Source organism: Eublepharis macularius, chromosome 8 (genome assembly GCF_028583425.1).
Source record: "Eublepharis macularius isolate TG4126 chromosome 8, MPM_Emac_v1.0, whole genome shotgun sequence".
NCBI classification, from domain to species: domain Eukaryota; kingdom Metazoa; phylum Chordata; class Lepidosauria; order Squamata; family Eublepharidae; genus Eublepharis; species Eublepharis macularius.
In genome coordinates this window covers 103506376-103521768 of record NC_072797.1, presented here as the reverse complement: position 1 = coordinate 103521768, position 15393 = coordinate 103506376, and the positions used below count along the sequence as shown (strand labels likewise).

At 42.6% G+C, this 15393-nt stretch overlaps 1 protein-coding gene across 2 annotated transcripts in view; it reads right to left on the bottom strand.

Annotated features, from left to right (window-relative positions):
• Window positions 1-630: 630 nt before the first annotated feature.
• Window positions 631-15393, bottom strand: part of RCL1 (RNA terminal phosphate cyclase like 1) — a 37074-nt gene continuing 22311 nt past the window's right edge. The window contains exons 8-10 of one of the 2 annotated variants that reach the window (XR_008597489.1): window positions 10267-10370; window positions 2340-2895; window positions 811-899 (exon numbers count right to left, since the gene is read on the bottom strand). Coding sequence is in view for 1 of the 2 variants with exons in the window: in XM_054986101.1 (XP_054842076.1) it covers window positions 749-899; window positions 10267-10370 (255 nt within the window). In the remaining variant the exon portion in view is untranslated. Of the gene's footprint in view, window positions 900-2339; window positions 2896-10266; window positions 10371-15393 lie in introns of both variants that reach the window. The other variant, XM_054986101.1, reaches the window with a different exon arrangement.

Below are 15393 nucleotides of genomic sequence, written 5' to 3'. Positions count from 1 at the left end.
TTTATTGCTGAGCTCAGTCCCAATAGGCAGTTTCCAAGGTTAACAAATCAGCCCACAGCCAGACTGGTTTGTCCCTTATTACCTCCACGTCTGTTCCCTGATCTTTGGTAAGCAGCTCCAGTAGCAGCTAGGCTCCCCGGGGCTGGCCCAGTGGTAGTTGTGGCCATGAACGGCACCACTGCACTCCAGGAGAGTCCTTGGCCTCTGCCCATCATAGAGAGCTCAGGCCAGGCAGGCTGTTCCCAGCTGGTCCCAGTCAGGTACTTTCTCCTCTTACCTCCTTCAACTTTGTCTCCTTCTTCTGGACCCACCCAGTTCTTGCTTCCCTGTGCCTACTCCTGAATAGGTCTTTTCTCCCAAGGAAGCCTTTACACTTGAGTAGGTCTCTTCTCCCTAGGGACCTGGCCTTAGTTGTCCTTCCTTTCATGCCCTTACTGATACCCTGGGTACCTCCTTGTGCCCCATTAAAAGGCTGCTGCCATGTTCACAGTTGTACCATACCTCACCCTTTCTCCCCAAGGGTGCAGGTGTTCCAGGGAGTGACACAAACTTTAAGAAGGATTACTTTGACAGAACACTGCTTTGCAAAACAGGCAGAAATAAGACACATACACACACGTTCACAAACCCTATTTGTCAATATTTTTTAGTGCAAGCTAAAATTGCATGGAGGTTTTTGCAACAGATAAAGTTCACTTTTTTTTGGTACGCGCATGGGTTCATTTTTCATTAAAATCCTCAGGCTCTGTCATTTTACTGTCTTGCTCAGATTGGAAAATCCAGTGCCAACACAGGTCATTAAGACTTTTTCTCCACCTTTGCGCTCTTCATCAGATGGCTTCACTTCAATTTTAAACATAATCTGGAAATAGCTTCTCAAATGTCGCAGAAACTCAATTCTAAAAGAGAGAAAAGGGGGGGGGAGTGTAAGTATAAACAATCCCAATTAGTGCCTACAGTTAATTTGGGCCACAGCTAGGCTGAAGCAGGAGACACTTTTCACTGAAAAAAACTGACCTAATTATATATGAAAATTTAATCTGCTGATTTGTCAAAGCGACATATAGGAAATACCCTCTTCCAAAAAAGGTCATAATTAAAAAATTGTTTAGAGTAGTAATGGCAGGGTCTGAAAAACATTTATGGGCAATATCTGAAAGATCTCTTGAAAATCCAAATGGTATCTTGAAGTACAAATTTAATATAACTGTTGAATATATCTGCTTTTAACAGGCACACAACACAGAGACATTTAATAGTGCCCGAACAAAAACTAATGCTATTGCTTCACCATGAAAAGTTATGTAGCAAAGGCAAAAAATGAGTGTTTTTCTAAAGGCATTAACTTGTTAGTACATGGTAGGAACTGTCACCAGGACTGTAGGACAAGCCCAGTGAGCCACAGGTGGATACCAGATCTCTCCTGGAAAGCCCCAAAGCAGCCAATGCAATGAATAACTCAGGGATGCCTAGAAGATTTCCTGAAGGTGAGATGAGGTCCCAGCCTACTCTCCAGCCTTGGATACTGTGACTTGCATATCACAGTATTTGCTCTATAACTTTGTTGGCTTCATTTTTTTCTCTCGCACAGAACAGTGATTTCCAGGAATTACATACGTATTGCTGTTTATTTTATCCTGATTTGCAATGAGAAACTGCAGTGAACCCGCAACATCACCTCCCAGTTCTGGGTGCTGACTGCAGCTACTCCAGCAACCAGGCAGACAGGATGCATTCGCTTATTTGTGAGACCAAAAGCTCTCCCTTTCCCAAAAGCCAGGCTTTCCAATCTTGGGTTCATTTCTGGAGTGTACTCGTGCACAAGGCATGAATTCCAGTCTCAGACTAATAAAAGATAAGTTTATTAAGCAAGGAGTCTCCAAAAGCATGACGTACTCTTACTCAGGCAACAGAAATCCTTACTGTTGTTAAATATTAAAACTGCCTATCTAAAACTTGAGAGCTAGCTACTTAAGTATCTCTAAGTGGTTTCCATTGTTGCATATCCCACCCATCTGTCAGAGAGCAAGCCTGTTAATTGGCCTTACAGCTGTGTGAAAACTAGGAAGTTAAGCACAGAGAGCCCTCTTGAGATCAGTCTCTTCAAGGTCGAGTCTCTAATGAACTTAGAGAATGATCCCAATCAGCTCTGCAGACACATTCCTGGGCTAGGCCTCAAATCTTACAGCACTTACAACCTGAACCTGAGCTCAGCCATTCTCTCTAAAGTCCTAGACTCAGGTTAGCAACTTCCATACTGAAACGTTCTCTAATGAACAGTCGAGTTTGTTTTTTCTCGGAAGTAGCTCCGTGTTAAAACTGACTGACTTACGACGTACCCTGGAAGATCCATGGGGCTTGCAAGTAGACCTGGAGAGTCAGTGTTTTAAAAAGGAACAATGCAGCCTGTTCTGAGATCTCTCCAGCAGTGACAATTAATTATACCACCCTTGTTAAAATAAGTATCTTCCACACTCCTCAAACTCAAAAGCTGCTACACTACTTATAGCACATAAATGAAAACAGACAAAAGCAGTTAAAATTATCAAAAAAATATTTTGGGGTGAAAAAGGCTAAGATGAACATGCTTAGCGTTGCCCACGTGGAGTGTTTCTTTGATTTTCTTTTCTTGGATGGAGTGTTTTCTTTGATTTTTTTTTTACATCTTCAGCATGTTCTTCATCACATTTAGTATTTCCGCAAGGGCACATAAGCCCATTGAACTGAGACCCTTTTCTAACTTTTCTCTATTTCCATAAATTGCCCTCCACCAATTCTTCAGCTCTCTTTGACCACTGATGTTGTGGTCCATCCGTATCTTGTGAACAGGAGTGAAAAAGTATTACAGATGTCTTCAGCAGGACAGGTGACTGCTTCTCTTCATCCCCATTCTTTCTGGAAGGGAGGAAAGAGGTAGTAGAGGTGACAGGACCTTTTCAGACTGACCCAAAAGGCAAGGATAGAAATATTGTTCATCAGATTTAATTCCCATTGGGGGGGGGCCTTAAGAAAATTTGCTTTTGGACAGAAGAGAATTAAACCTAGAGCCAGTGCAGGCGCTAATTTTCAGGGGGTACCTAACCAAAGAGCTGCTGCTCACATGATCATGAGAGCAATACAACCTGGACACACTGCTCAAAGATCACAGCAAAAACCCCACTGTTGAGTGCATCCTGCTTGCTGCAGGAACCACTGTGATCCTTCTGTGACAATTAGACAACTTCTGACCCTGTGCCATCATTCTAGAATGCCAAATAGCACATAAATTTTCTTGCAAGAGGCAACTTTCCGAAATATAATGGAACATGGGAGTTCCTAGCACTCGTGACACCAATCCCAGCATCTTACAACTCCCCTGCAGGATGTGCCCCACTGTACAATCTGAGAGGCTAGGCATAACAGGGTTTTTTACTAAGGTCTGCTCAGGAACACTTTCACTTGCAGACAACTTCTGCTATCATTTTAGAAGCACTGAATGAAACCCATTCATTTCTTTGGACTAAGATCAACACAGCCTGTGAAAGAATGCCAAGCAGTGCGATCACACAATTAGCACACTCACATGGGTGCCAACAAATTAAAACCAGGCAGCCACACTTATCAAAAGTAATTATTTGTGGCTGGATGATTTAATCAGGCATTGCTGGACCCATCTTGATGAAGTTTTATATATTATCTTGCTATCCCCACACCTACACGGGTTACAAATAATTCTTCCTTCTCCACCTGCTATAAAAAACTATTAAAAAGAGGACAAGGGCAGCAAGGGGAGATTCTACAGCAAACCAGGTCTGACAGACAGGTCTGTCTGTCAACATCCCAACAGCCTCCTTTCCCTGATGTTGCCTTTGAATTATCCAGAAACTTCAATGGGTCTAAATTGCAGCAGCCAGGCTACTGTCAGGGACAGGATTCAGGAACTATATCACCCCTGTACTGAAAAAATCTCCACTGGCTGCCCCATTAGTTTCAGCACCATGTTAAATGCTGGTTCTTTCCTTTAAAGCTCTAAATGGCTTGGGGCCAGAGGACTTGAAGAACTGCTTCCTCTTATACCACTTGAAATTAAATTAAAAAAGTGTTTTAGGCTAAACGTAAGGAAGAACTTCCTGATAGTTAGGGCAGTCTCTGAGTGGAACAGGCTTCCTTGGAAGGTGGTGGGCTCTCTTTCTTTGGGGGATTTTAAGCACAGGCTAGATGACCATCTGACAGCAATGCAGATTCTGTGAACTTAGGCAGGTCATGAGAAGGAGGGCAGGAAGGGTTACAACAATGCTTAGTTCTTGTGGCCCCTTCTTATATGCCCAGAGTTAGGCAGATCACCACCCTGGGGTCAGGTAGCAATTTCCCCCAGGCCAGTTTGGCTAGGGCTAGGGATCCTGATGGTATTTTGCCATTTTCTGGGCATGGAGTAAGGGTCACTGTGTGTGGCCAAGATCTTCCATATAAGCTCTGCTCTCTGAGCTCCTGCCTTCAAAGCTGAGGCAGATGGCAAATGGAGATACTGTACTTGTTCAGTGGTGGCACTTTACCTGTGCAATGCCCTTTCTACTGAGGCTGGGCTGGTGCTTTTAAAGTCTCCCCCTAGCCAGAGAACTATTTTATGAGACCTTCTGAAAGCTGGTTTATTTATTTACTTCATTTATATCTGCTTTCTTTCCAATGGGGATCCAAAGTGGCTCACAACATTTTCCTCTCCTTCATTTTATCCTCACAACAGCCCTCTGAGGAAGGTTAGGCTGAGAGTGTGTGACTGGCCCAAAGTAACCCAGTGAGCTTCCACAGCAGAGTGAGGATTCAAATCTGGGCCCCCCAGAACCTAATCTAGCACTCTAACCACTATACCACAATGGCTTTATGTTTTTTAAAATGCTCTGGCATTAGTTTTAATAGTTTATTAAGTATGTATTACTTTTATGATGTTTTTAGTACATTTGAGTTCGTAACTTGCTGTGAGCAGGTTCTCTGAGCTGACACAGAAATGTTCTAAACAAATCACCTTGCAGGAACAAAGCATACGCACCAGACCCAGCTATATGCCCCCCCCCCCAAAGGCCAGGAGGTTCTGGAGACCTTGTTGTGAACCCAGATCAAAACACTCTCAGGTCACCCACTGCCCATTCTGGGCCTAGAAAGCGCAGAGGCAGGGAGAAGCCAAAAGAAGTCCTTGCCCACAGCTCAGAAACAAGGGTGCTGGAAGAAACAGAGGCTATTATTGATCCATTTACTGTTACCAGCTTTCCCTAACAAACTCATCTAGGAAAAACAGAACCTTCAACCGCAGCAGTGTTAGGACACTGAAATATAAGAGACAGCTAAACAAGATGGAATAGCGGAACTAATAGGAACCTCTTGGCAGACAGTAGAGGGCAGTGGAGAATACACAGATCAGATTGTGGCTGATTTCTCCCAAAATTTAAACAAAAAGAGTGGAAGCCTACTTTAATATGTTCCATTATGCAAAACAGCTTATTTTGAGCACTCAAATACTCTGTCTTGGGTCAGGGGGGAGAGAAATAGACATGGCTGGGACCACAGTGCAAAATTCTGGAGACCTGCATTGTAGCCAATGCTGGTTCTGTGACCTGAATGAATCACATACTTTCCAGCACGTGCTTGTCTCATGCACACATTATATTTCTGGACAGGTTTTGATTTACACTAAATGGGATTTACACTAAGCGGTACAGTTCACAGTACCGCTTCAGCGACCAGCTGTTTCTTTCCCCTAGAAACGTATCTGTAGGACAACAATTTCTAAAGGAAGAATTTACCCAAGATCGTAGATACTGTGTGGTTGGGCCATTCGTTTCTGGGTTAAGCAAGCCATTATGGCCATAAGAAGTCTTCCTTTCAGCTCCTTTTACATTTACATAATAATAGACAATAAAAATATTATAATAAAAGGGACGTGCCTAACATCTTCCTTTGTCTTGGCAGCTAACACACAAACTGGAACTGTATTTTGTGCATGCCAAACAACAACGGAGAAAATCCAGTTGTAACCACGGATAGAAAGAATTATATGCATGAAGAAACAGCCTACAGAAGTGCAAATTACAGACTATGCCCTCATGTTATAATGATTAAACGAGGGACTCTCAATATTAGATCAACAAAGGTTATTCCCAAGGGAGGGATATTTTCCTTTTTTATTACAACCTTTTTATTGATTATTGGAATCAAGTCCTATGAATTTGGCTGCATTCAGATGTCTTATTCCAGTTACACATGATAACCAGAGCTAGTTTTTAACTGTGATTCTCAATGCAAGACAGCAGAAGCAAGATGCATATGTGAGCTCACCATGAGCTCACCAACAAGTTGGTGCAATGAACGTGGTACACTGGATAGAGTGTCAGACTAGGATCTCTGCTCTGCCATGGAAGCTCACGGGCTGACCTTGGGCCAACCACAATCTCTTGGCCTAGCCAACATCACAATGCTGTTGGTGAGGATAAAATGGAGAAAGGGTTGTTTTGTGTAGAAAAGCAGGGTATAAATATCCGCATTAATAAAATGCACATTTTTTCTTAATTTTGGCTACATGAGACATGTGAATACCAGCTATTCTTCTAACTTGCTGACTTTTTGAACATGCTTCTTATTTTGTGTGTGGTTACATTTAAAACTTGAGATGAACAAACGCTTAAAGAAAGGAACTATGGGGGCAAATCTAACTGGCATTCCTCTCATCCTTTCTCTTCTGCAAAGCAACTAGCACAAACAGCTCAAGTATTTTTATGGCCATGAGCTTGCTGTCATTTTGTTTCTGTTTTAAAGCAAGTTTCCAGACTTATTAATAGCTATGAGGAGAAAAGCTTTAAAAAAGCGGATAGCACACTGCTGGTGCGGCGTAACTTAAATAACAGCAGTAGTCTCTGTTAAAAGCAGTGCCAAAAGGAGCCGTGTGTGTCTTTGATGAGGGCCTCTCCCCAATGGCTACTAAAACTCCCTCTGATTTACACCCCCACCCCATGTCCCATCTACACCTGACCCCTCTACACCATTTCTCTTCATTCATTTCATCTCCAGCCTGAACTAAAATCAGACTCACAGCAACCACAGGTTTGGTTGCAGTGATCCTAGAAGGATTATGACCCACACAGACTGAAAAGCCCTGAGCCTGTACTCTTTAAAGGGTGTGTAAGCAAACTGCCAACACCAAACCTGGCTTTCGGTAAAAACGGCTGAACTCAGGTTCAGAACTATAAGTGTTGTCAGGCTCTGGCCTAGGTCAGATACGCGGTGGCTGGGCTGATTAAATAACACCTGTGGAGCAGTCTCTGCGTTCCGCAGTGACTTGACTTTGGGAGGCTGTTCTCAGAGAAGCCCTAGGTTCATTCCCTAGATTTTCACACAGCTGAAATGCTGATTAACAGCTTAGCTCTGATTGGCTCTCGAGTTACCGGGTGAGGCAATGAGTCCTGAAAAGGATGGCTTCTCAGCTCACTCAGTGCTCATTCCTTTCCTCTCTGAGCTAGCTTTCTCCAACCAAGCTCAGACCATGACACAAGTATGCGAGAGAAAAGCTGAAAGCGGCATGCTGTTCATCAATTCACCATGTCCCTATGCCGAACCAGCTAGATAGAGGGCTCCTATTCTAGTGGACGGGTAAGCAACAGAGATGCCTAGGTAGTTAGCTCTCAAGTTTTATAAAAGCAGATTTTATTATGTAGCAACAGTAAGGTTTTCTTATCTTAATGTCTGTTGCCTATGTAAGAGTGCTTTATGCTTTTTGCAAACATTTATTTATTTATTTATTTATTTATTTATTTATTTGTTGTCTGCCTTTCTCACTGAGACTCAAGGTGGATTACACAGTATGAGATTAGTACAGTCAATATCAAGAACAATTCCATAAACAATGCCATAAGGTAAATAGATACAAACTCTCCTGACCTCCTCAGGTAGGCCATTCCACAGGGTGGGGGCCACCACAGAGAAAGCCCGTGTACAGGCTGCTGTTGATTTTGCAGATGTGCAGGGTGGCACCTGCAGGAGACCCTGTCCGAAAGAGTGAAGTTGCTGTGGAGGAGCATGGGGAGAGAGGCGGTCCTGTAGGTATGCCGGGCCAAGGCCGTGAAGAGCTTTCTAAGTGGTAACCAATACCTTGAACTGAGCATGGTAATTAATGGGTAGCCAATGGAGGGACTGCAGGATGGGAGTGATGTTCATGCTTCCTCTTGCTTCTGATACCAGTCGAGCTGCAGTGTTTTGCACCAACTGGTGTCTGCTAGTTAGTTTAGAGGGGAGACCTATGCATAGTGCATTACAATAGTCAAGTCTTGATGTTACCATAGCGTGGATCCAGGTGGCCATGTCGAGGTACCAAGCCATTTTCCAGGCTAGAGGAAGATTGTAGAAAGCATTTATTGCAGCTGCCTTAACTTGTTTTTCTAGTAATAGCACCAGATCCAGTATAATCCCTAGGCTCTTATCTGAGTCTGCAAGGGTCAGACAAACTCCATTGAAACTGAGGAGTACAATGTCCTTCAGGATCTCTGCCTTCCCAATAAACATCACTTCCATCTTGTCTGGATTTAATTTCAATTTGTTCGTTTTTAGCCATTTCACTACAGCTGTCGGGAAGTGATCCAAGATTTCTACTGAATCTTGTGGGGACCTGGATAGCGAGATAGAGAGTTGGGTGTCATTTGCATATTGATGACATCCAACCCCATAGCTGTGAATGAGTTCTCCTAAAGGCTGTATGTAGAGGTTGAACAACATAGGAGATAAGATTGTGCCCTGAGGAACCCCGCAAGATAGCTCTCATTCTGGAGACAGTTGATCTCTCAAAAGCAATCCTTTGAGTCTATTCCATGAGAAACAATTTAAACCAGTCCAAGGCACATCTTTTGATGCCCACTTCTGTCTCTAGACACTTCAACAGGATGGCATCATCTACTGTGTCAAAGGATGCAGATAGATCCAGGAGGAGGAATAAGGAGGCATGGCCTTTGTCTATGTTCAGACAGAGATAATCTACTAATGCTACTGGTGCCGTCTCTGGTCTGAATCCAGACTGGAAAGAGTCCAGCGTGCTAGAGTTATTCAAGGAAGTCTGGAGTTGGTGAGCTACTGCTCTCTCAATCACTTTGCCCAGAAAGGGCTAATAAACTCAACTTTTATTTAAGATGAGTCTGGAATTTGTGGCTTGGGCATGGGTACACCCCAGAATGAACCTGGAAACTGGAAAGCCAAAGTCTTTGAGAAAGGGAGACCTTTCAACAACAGCAAACAAACGGTAATGCATCCCACCTGCCTGATTGCTGAAGTGGCTGAGATCAGAGCTCAGAATTAGGAGGAAGGGAGGCAGCCTTCCCAACAGGTTGATCAACATACTAAAGAGTACTTGGTAATTACTTTATTACCAAGTAATGCACAAATGTTTACATTCCTGGGCCAGCTGTCACACTGCCACTGATCACAGAGGACCACCTTCCATAGGATCCAGAGACCTTCTCTGTTGGCTTCCAGGGTCAGATGCCAAAACTCCCTTGTGGATTACAGTTCTCATTGTGATGGCACCATCATTCTTCAGTTATCACAGTACTGTACCTTCCACGTATACAGCACCGGTACCATGATAACCGAAAAAGGACAGTTCACAGTCTAGTTGTTTAGCCACTGTTTCCAAATGAGCATGTTTAGTGGCAGATAATTCGAAAGACCTTTAAAACAAAGCTGAGCTCTTTTTCTGAGGCTGTTTTTCAAGCTGGTTACAAAGACAGGATGACTCGTGTCTTGCTCTATTCATGGAGAGAAGGCATTTTCCTTTTTACAAACTTGAACAAAACATGCACAAATCCTAACAAATGGAGTGCCAACATTTTCTTTTTAATATTAATGGAAGAAATTAGAGAAGGAACTTTCACTTTAATAGTACAAAATGTTAGCTGCTAGGAATATGGGTCAGGCGCCTATCTCCAATTAGGCAACACCTGGTTAACGCATGAACAAATTTCAGCCTGTTATTGCAAGTTTTACTGCTCTGGAATTATTCACTATTGATGAGTAAGAAAGTAATCTGGCATCATGCACAAAAAATAGATACCTGGCGCAACATACAATGTTAACAAGACTATAAGAAATTCATGTTACAGCTACAAACCTTGGTAGCTCTCAAAACCTTGGTAGCTTTCAAAGCACCCCCCACCAAATCTATTACTCAATGTAATTAGCAAACAGAGCAAAATTAGTTAATTTCACTTCTGGCTGCAAGGGGGTGGGCGGGTGGGAGAGGAGACCAAAAGAACTTACGTGTACGGCGACAGGGTTCCTAATAGGACTTTGGAAACGTCCTGCTGTCCAAGGGTCATGAGGAGGAGAACTAAGCTTTGGTTTGTTGAATCCACACAGCCTCCCTGCAAATACAAACATTTTAATAATTAAGCTTTATGCTAACTTGAAAACAGGGGCAGAAAAAGAGGAACATTTGCTTAATCCACAGAACACCATTGGTTCTCACATTTCAAGGGAAAGAAGATAACACACAGATTATGTAACATTTAACCAATCCAACTGCACAGAAAAAGGTTTGAGAAACACTTTTTATGTGCAACAGCCCAGTCTAAAACCCAGCTTGGCATGGCAAGCTATTAATGTAAATCTACATGATTGAATTGCCAGTGGCAGTATCGTGGCCCTTTCCATGCAAGAACCAGCTCTCTGACTGGCACAAAGATGATGTCAAATGGCAGCAAGAGATAATATTCTTGCTCCTGTTATGTGAGGAGAGCTCCTCCGAAAACCTTCATACCTTTCCAGATAAATAAAACTGAATCTAGCAGGTTAAAAAAATTGATCACCTGCCTACATTGCATATTTTTATACCCTCTCACAACCAAGGCTTTCAAAATAAACACACATACACAAAATGAATAATGTTAAAAAGGTCAGTAAAAACCCTAGCAAGAATAAGCACAAAGAATAGAGCAACACAACAATAAAAGCAATGAAAGTGACAGCAAACTTTTGAAAAATGCAGCGCAAAAAAGAAAATATACACACTCTAGCAGCAGATAAAAACAAGTAATACAGAAATGTTGGCTGCAGATAGAATGAATCAAATCAGTACAACTGAATCAAAACAGTGGCTAACACCATTACACTTCATATTACACGGCAACTGCCTGGGTGAATAGGAACATTTTGACCTGATGCCTAAGAAAGGAGGTAGGAACAATGGGAAGGGGGATGGAGCACTTGAAGCATCACGTTCCAAAGGCTTCATGTTATGTAGGTGGCCCTGAGAACTTTTTTCCTGGAGGCCTGTGGTGAATCTCAGCAATCCTACCATATGGATAATGGCTAGGAGAGTTCTGTAACTGAGGTACCACCATAAAAAAGGCCCTGTCTCTCACAGATACCTGCCTCACCTCACTGAATGGGGGCATGCAAAGATATCCTCCTCTGATGCAGACCTGAATGCTCAGATAGACTCCTCTGGGAGAAAGCAGTCCTTAAGGTATCCCAATCTATTTTGGGTTTAAGTACTAGTATTTTGAGTTTGCTTGGGAATGGATCAGCAGTTAGAGAAGCTGTTCAAAAACTGGAGAAGTACGTTCCTGTGCAGATGTCTGCGCTGGAAACCTTGCAGAAGAATTCTGTGCCACCTGAAGGTCCTGAACAAAGGAAGCCTTGTGTTGAGCACACTGAAGTTATCAAGTCTAGATATGATCAGAACTGCAGCTTGTCAGGTGCTCAGGATCACCTGCCATACCCTTGAAGCTGAAGCTGTTGTAGTGATTCTGTCACTGGGGTGGGAAACTGAGAATAGGAAGTGGTTGTTGATTCCTGCTGTAATCTCTGACCTTGAGAAGTCTATCAATCCCACAGCCTGCTTCCAGCATTGACTACTGAAAGGAGGAGAGGGGTAGCCATGGGGAACCTTTATCTGCTTTAGACTTGTCTATAGCTGCCAGTCCTAGCAAGGATGGCGTAAGAGAATGAAACTGGCATCTTATTAATAAAGAACTTTAACTTCTGAAGTGAAGTCTGTTGAGAGTTGCCTGACATCCTTACGCAGCTCAGTTATCATTGGGAGATAGGAGCAGCATGCAAATCACTCCTGTTCTGCAGTCACTCTATTGGCTGCCCATCAGTTACCAGGCTCAATTCAAGTTACTGTCTACCAGATGCAAAGCCCTTCATATCTGCAGGACTGCCTCTCCCGCTATGCTCTGCCACAACCTCTGCACTCATCTGAGCAGGGCCTTCTGCTGGTGTCACTTTGAAAAACGGGCAAGATCAACAACGGTCTCCAGATGTGCATTCTCTGCTGGGGTCCACTCCTTATGGAATGGCCTGCCTGAGAAGGTCAGGAAAGCCCCCACTCATCTGGCTTTGTGCAAATTATACAAAACTGAATTATTCAGGAGACCTGTTTTAAAAACAAAAGCAACAAGGCTATACCGTAACAAAATGGTTTAGAAAGCTGCTTTGGTAAAGGTCAGGGACTGTAGTCAATACTACTGTGTACAGTCTGTTTAGTCTGTTGCTGTAGTTTCGGAATCATTTAAAATGTCAGATTAATGCGTATGCTTTGTTTCAGATTTCTGCTTGTTTTTATTGCATTGTTTATTGGATGTCCCATCCTGTAGACTGTATTGACTTGTACTGTGTGATCCACCTCCAGTCTCAAGGAGAAAGGTGGACTATAAATAAGCATAACTGTAACCAGATCTCACTTTTTACAGGAAGAGATGCAGCTGGTGAACAAACTGAAGCTGGTTAAAAGGGACTGCATGCTGTAAAATAGACTTGAAAGTCTACTGGGAGATCGGAACACTAGCTCCTAATTCCTTGGGAGCATCAGTATCAACCAACAGGACCTCCGTCTTGTCTAAACAGAACTTCAGTTTATTAATCCTTCTGCAGCCCATCACTGATTCCAAAGAACAGTTCAGAATTTCTTCCTCACTTGAATCACAAAAAAGAGAACAATGTCCCTTAAGCATACTGATGAAACTTAACTCTAAACAACTTTTTCCAACAGTTTTGTTATTATTATTATTTTAGATTTTTATTCTGCCCTCCCCACAACTTGCTGGCTCAGAGTGGATCACATCATTTAAAAGCCACAATAAATATTTCCATAAAATTTTTTTTAAAATATTTAAATTCAAACAATTTAAACAATTAAAAACATTTAAATTCAAACAATGTGGAAACAGGATGATGGACAACCTAATTGGGAGTGTTCAGATCGTTCTCTTCCCTCCCTACCAGGCCGGCGGAGGCCTAGCCCAGCCTCAACCATATGCCTGGCGGAACATCTCTGTTCTGGGCATAGTGTTAAGATGGAGCCTTGTAAACTACCCTAACAAAAGTGCCATGAAGTGAAAAAGAAGTGCCCCCCCCCCGGGCCCAGCACCACTTTATGGTATCAGCAGCCTAGAGGGGACTACAGTAGGCTAAATTCCCCTCTTCGGTAGTATTTTAAAAGCCAGAAAGAGCTCCGGGAAAAATTGAGAAGTTTGCACTTTTCCTATCTCAGTCCAAAAGCAGTCTGATAGCTGGACACAGATGCATCCAGACAGTGTTTCCTCCAAGAAATACTGAAATTGCACTTTGTCCAAAATGGGATGCTTGCTACCAGATAGCTGTTAACAGCTATCACTTGCAGCCAACAATTTCACTTTACTCTAGTCACAACACCAGCAGGCGTTTTTGGCTCAAGAGTCACTGGGTGGGGAGTAATAGAATTACAGGCGCCGGTTTCTCCATGAGGAAAGACTTCAAAGTCGAAAGGACTCAAGTCTCAGCAGAGCTCTCCTGAATGAGGATAAGTGACATATCCATCTCATCAATTCAACAAGTGTCACATTGATGTCAGGTGCTCTGTGGACTTATCTAGTGCCTCTTGTTCAACAGCCCATTATTATTCCTCCATTCACAGGCCTTGGCATCTTTGTATATCTTGTTCTCTACAGATCTGTTAATGCAAATGCTTTCTTGAAAGAGAACAGTTGTTCTCATAATGGGTTTTATTCCTTGAAACAGTCTGATGGGGCAACTTTATGCCAGGCACCTCTTTCAATGACTGTGACTTCTCTAGCTCTCCCTGTTAAACCACTTGAAAACAAAATGACAATCCAATTTCTGGTGAAAGTTTTAAAACCGAAACTGCAGCCTCTTCAGAATAAAGTGTCAATTGGTTAAGATTTATAAAGCACAGTGAAAGTCGACCTGCGCTTAATGAATACATATCCTTTTTGGATACAAACCAGGAATACACAGCATTATAAGCCAATTCTTTCAAGTGGTAAATGAACACATTTAAGTCCTCAAAAGTAGAAAACCTATAGAAAGACAGAAACACATGGGAAAATGAAATTACTTTCCTGAGAGAAGGTCAGCTGCAGAATCACTGATGTCTCTAGCTTTCTCCACATATGTAGTACTGTTCAATAGCAGCAGCCACTAAATACTTCACACCAGACTTCCTTCTATACACACTCTGTTTTGAGCACTCAGACCTACCTACCATCTTAACTGGAGATGGCAGAAAGTTAGGAACTGATGGTAAGATTTGCTGTACTTGTTTTTAATTTAGGTCAGGGGTTACAGCACAGCATCTACTCCTTTTCCTACTACATAAAACATTTAGCTTAGTTCCTTGGCCTCAGGGAATTATTTTTTCATTCATCTACTATGATATGGTTCAACCCATACACACTGTATTTGCCACAACCACAGGAATCTGTGGGATAAGAAGGAAGTCAGCAAAGCAGATAACTCAAGTGAGCAAGCCATGTCACACACTAAGAGAAGAAAACGTTCACAACTCATATTGGCTGGTGTCAATACGACTTCAAGTCAACTGGGACTTGAAGTACAATCCAAAGAAACTGACTCTCCACCTGTAGCCTTATAGCCTACCGGACTACTCAGGGTAAGGCCCATCTTTTTCTCTGGCCTTCATTAGAAAGCAATATAGCCAGAGTAATATTGGGTGCCTTAATTTGACAATTAATGGATCATGAATTCCATTTACTGCTGAGCGCAACAGTAAACATTTCATGCAACAGGCATGAAATGATGCTTCAAGTCTATGACCTTCTGCAACAATGCCCCAATCAAACTGGTGAGGTCTGAACAACAACCTTGATCCAGTTGCCTGTTTAAAGAAAAGTTGCATTTCTGGTGAAGATTACATCCATCTGTTAAGGTAAATTTCATTACACCATAGTGCAGCATTCATTTTTATCTGCTATAAAATGAGAAGGACAAATGGCAATACAATGTGTTAGCAGTTAGACCCCTCCTCCCACTGAGGGGCAGTTTATAGACACAAAATCATAAACACCTTTCCTCATATAGCATAAGTGCAAGACCCTGCCTGGCCTGAAACAAACACAAAATGGACGGCAGCAAGGCAAGAGT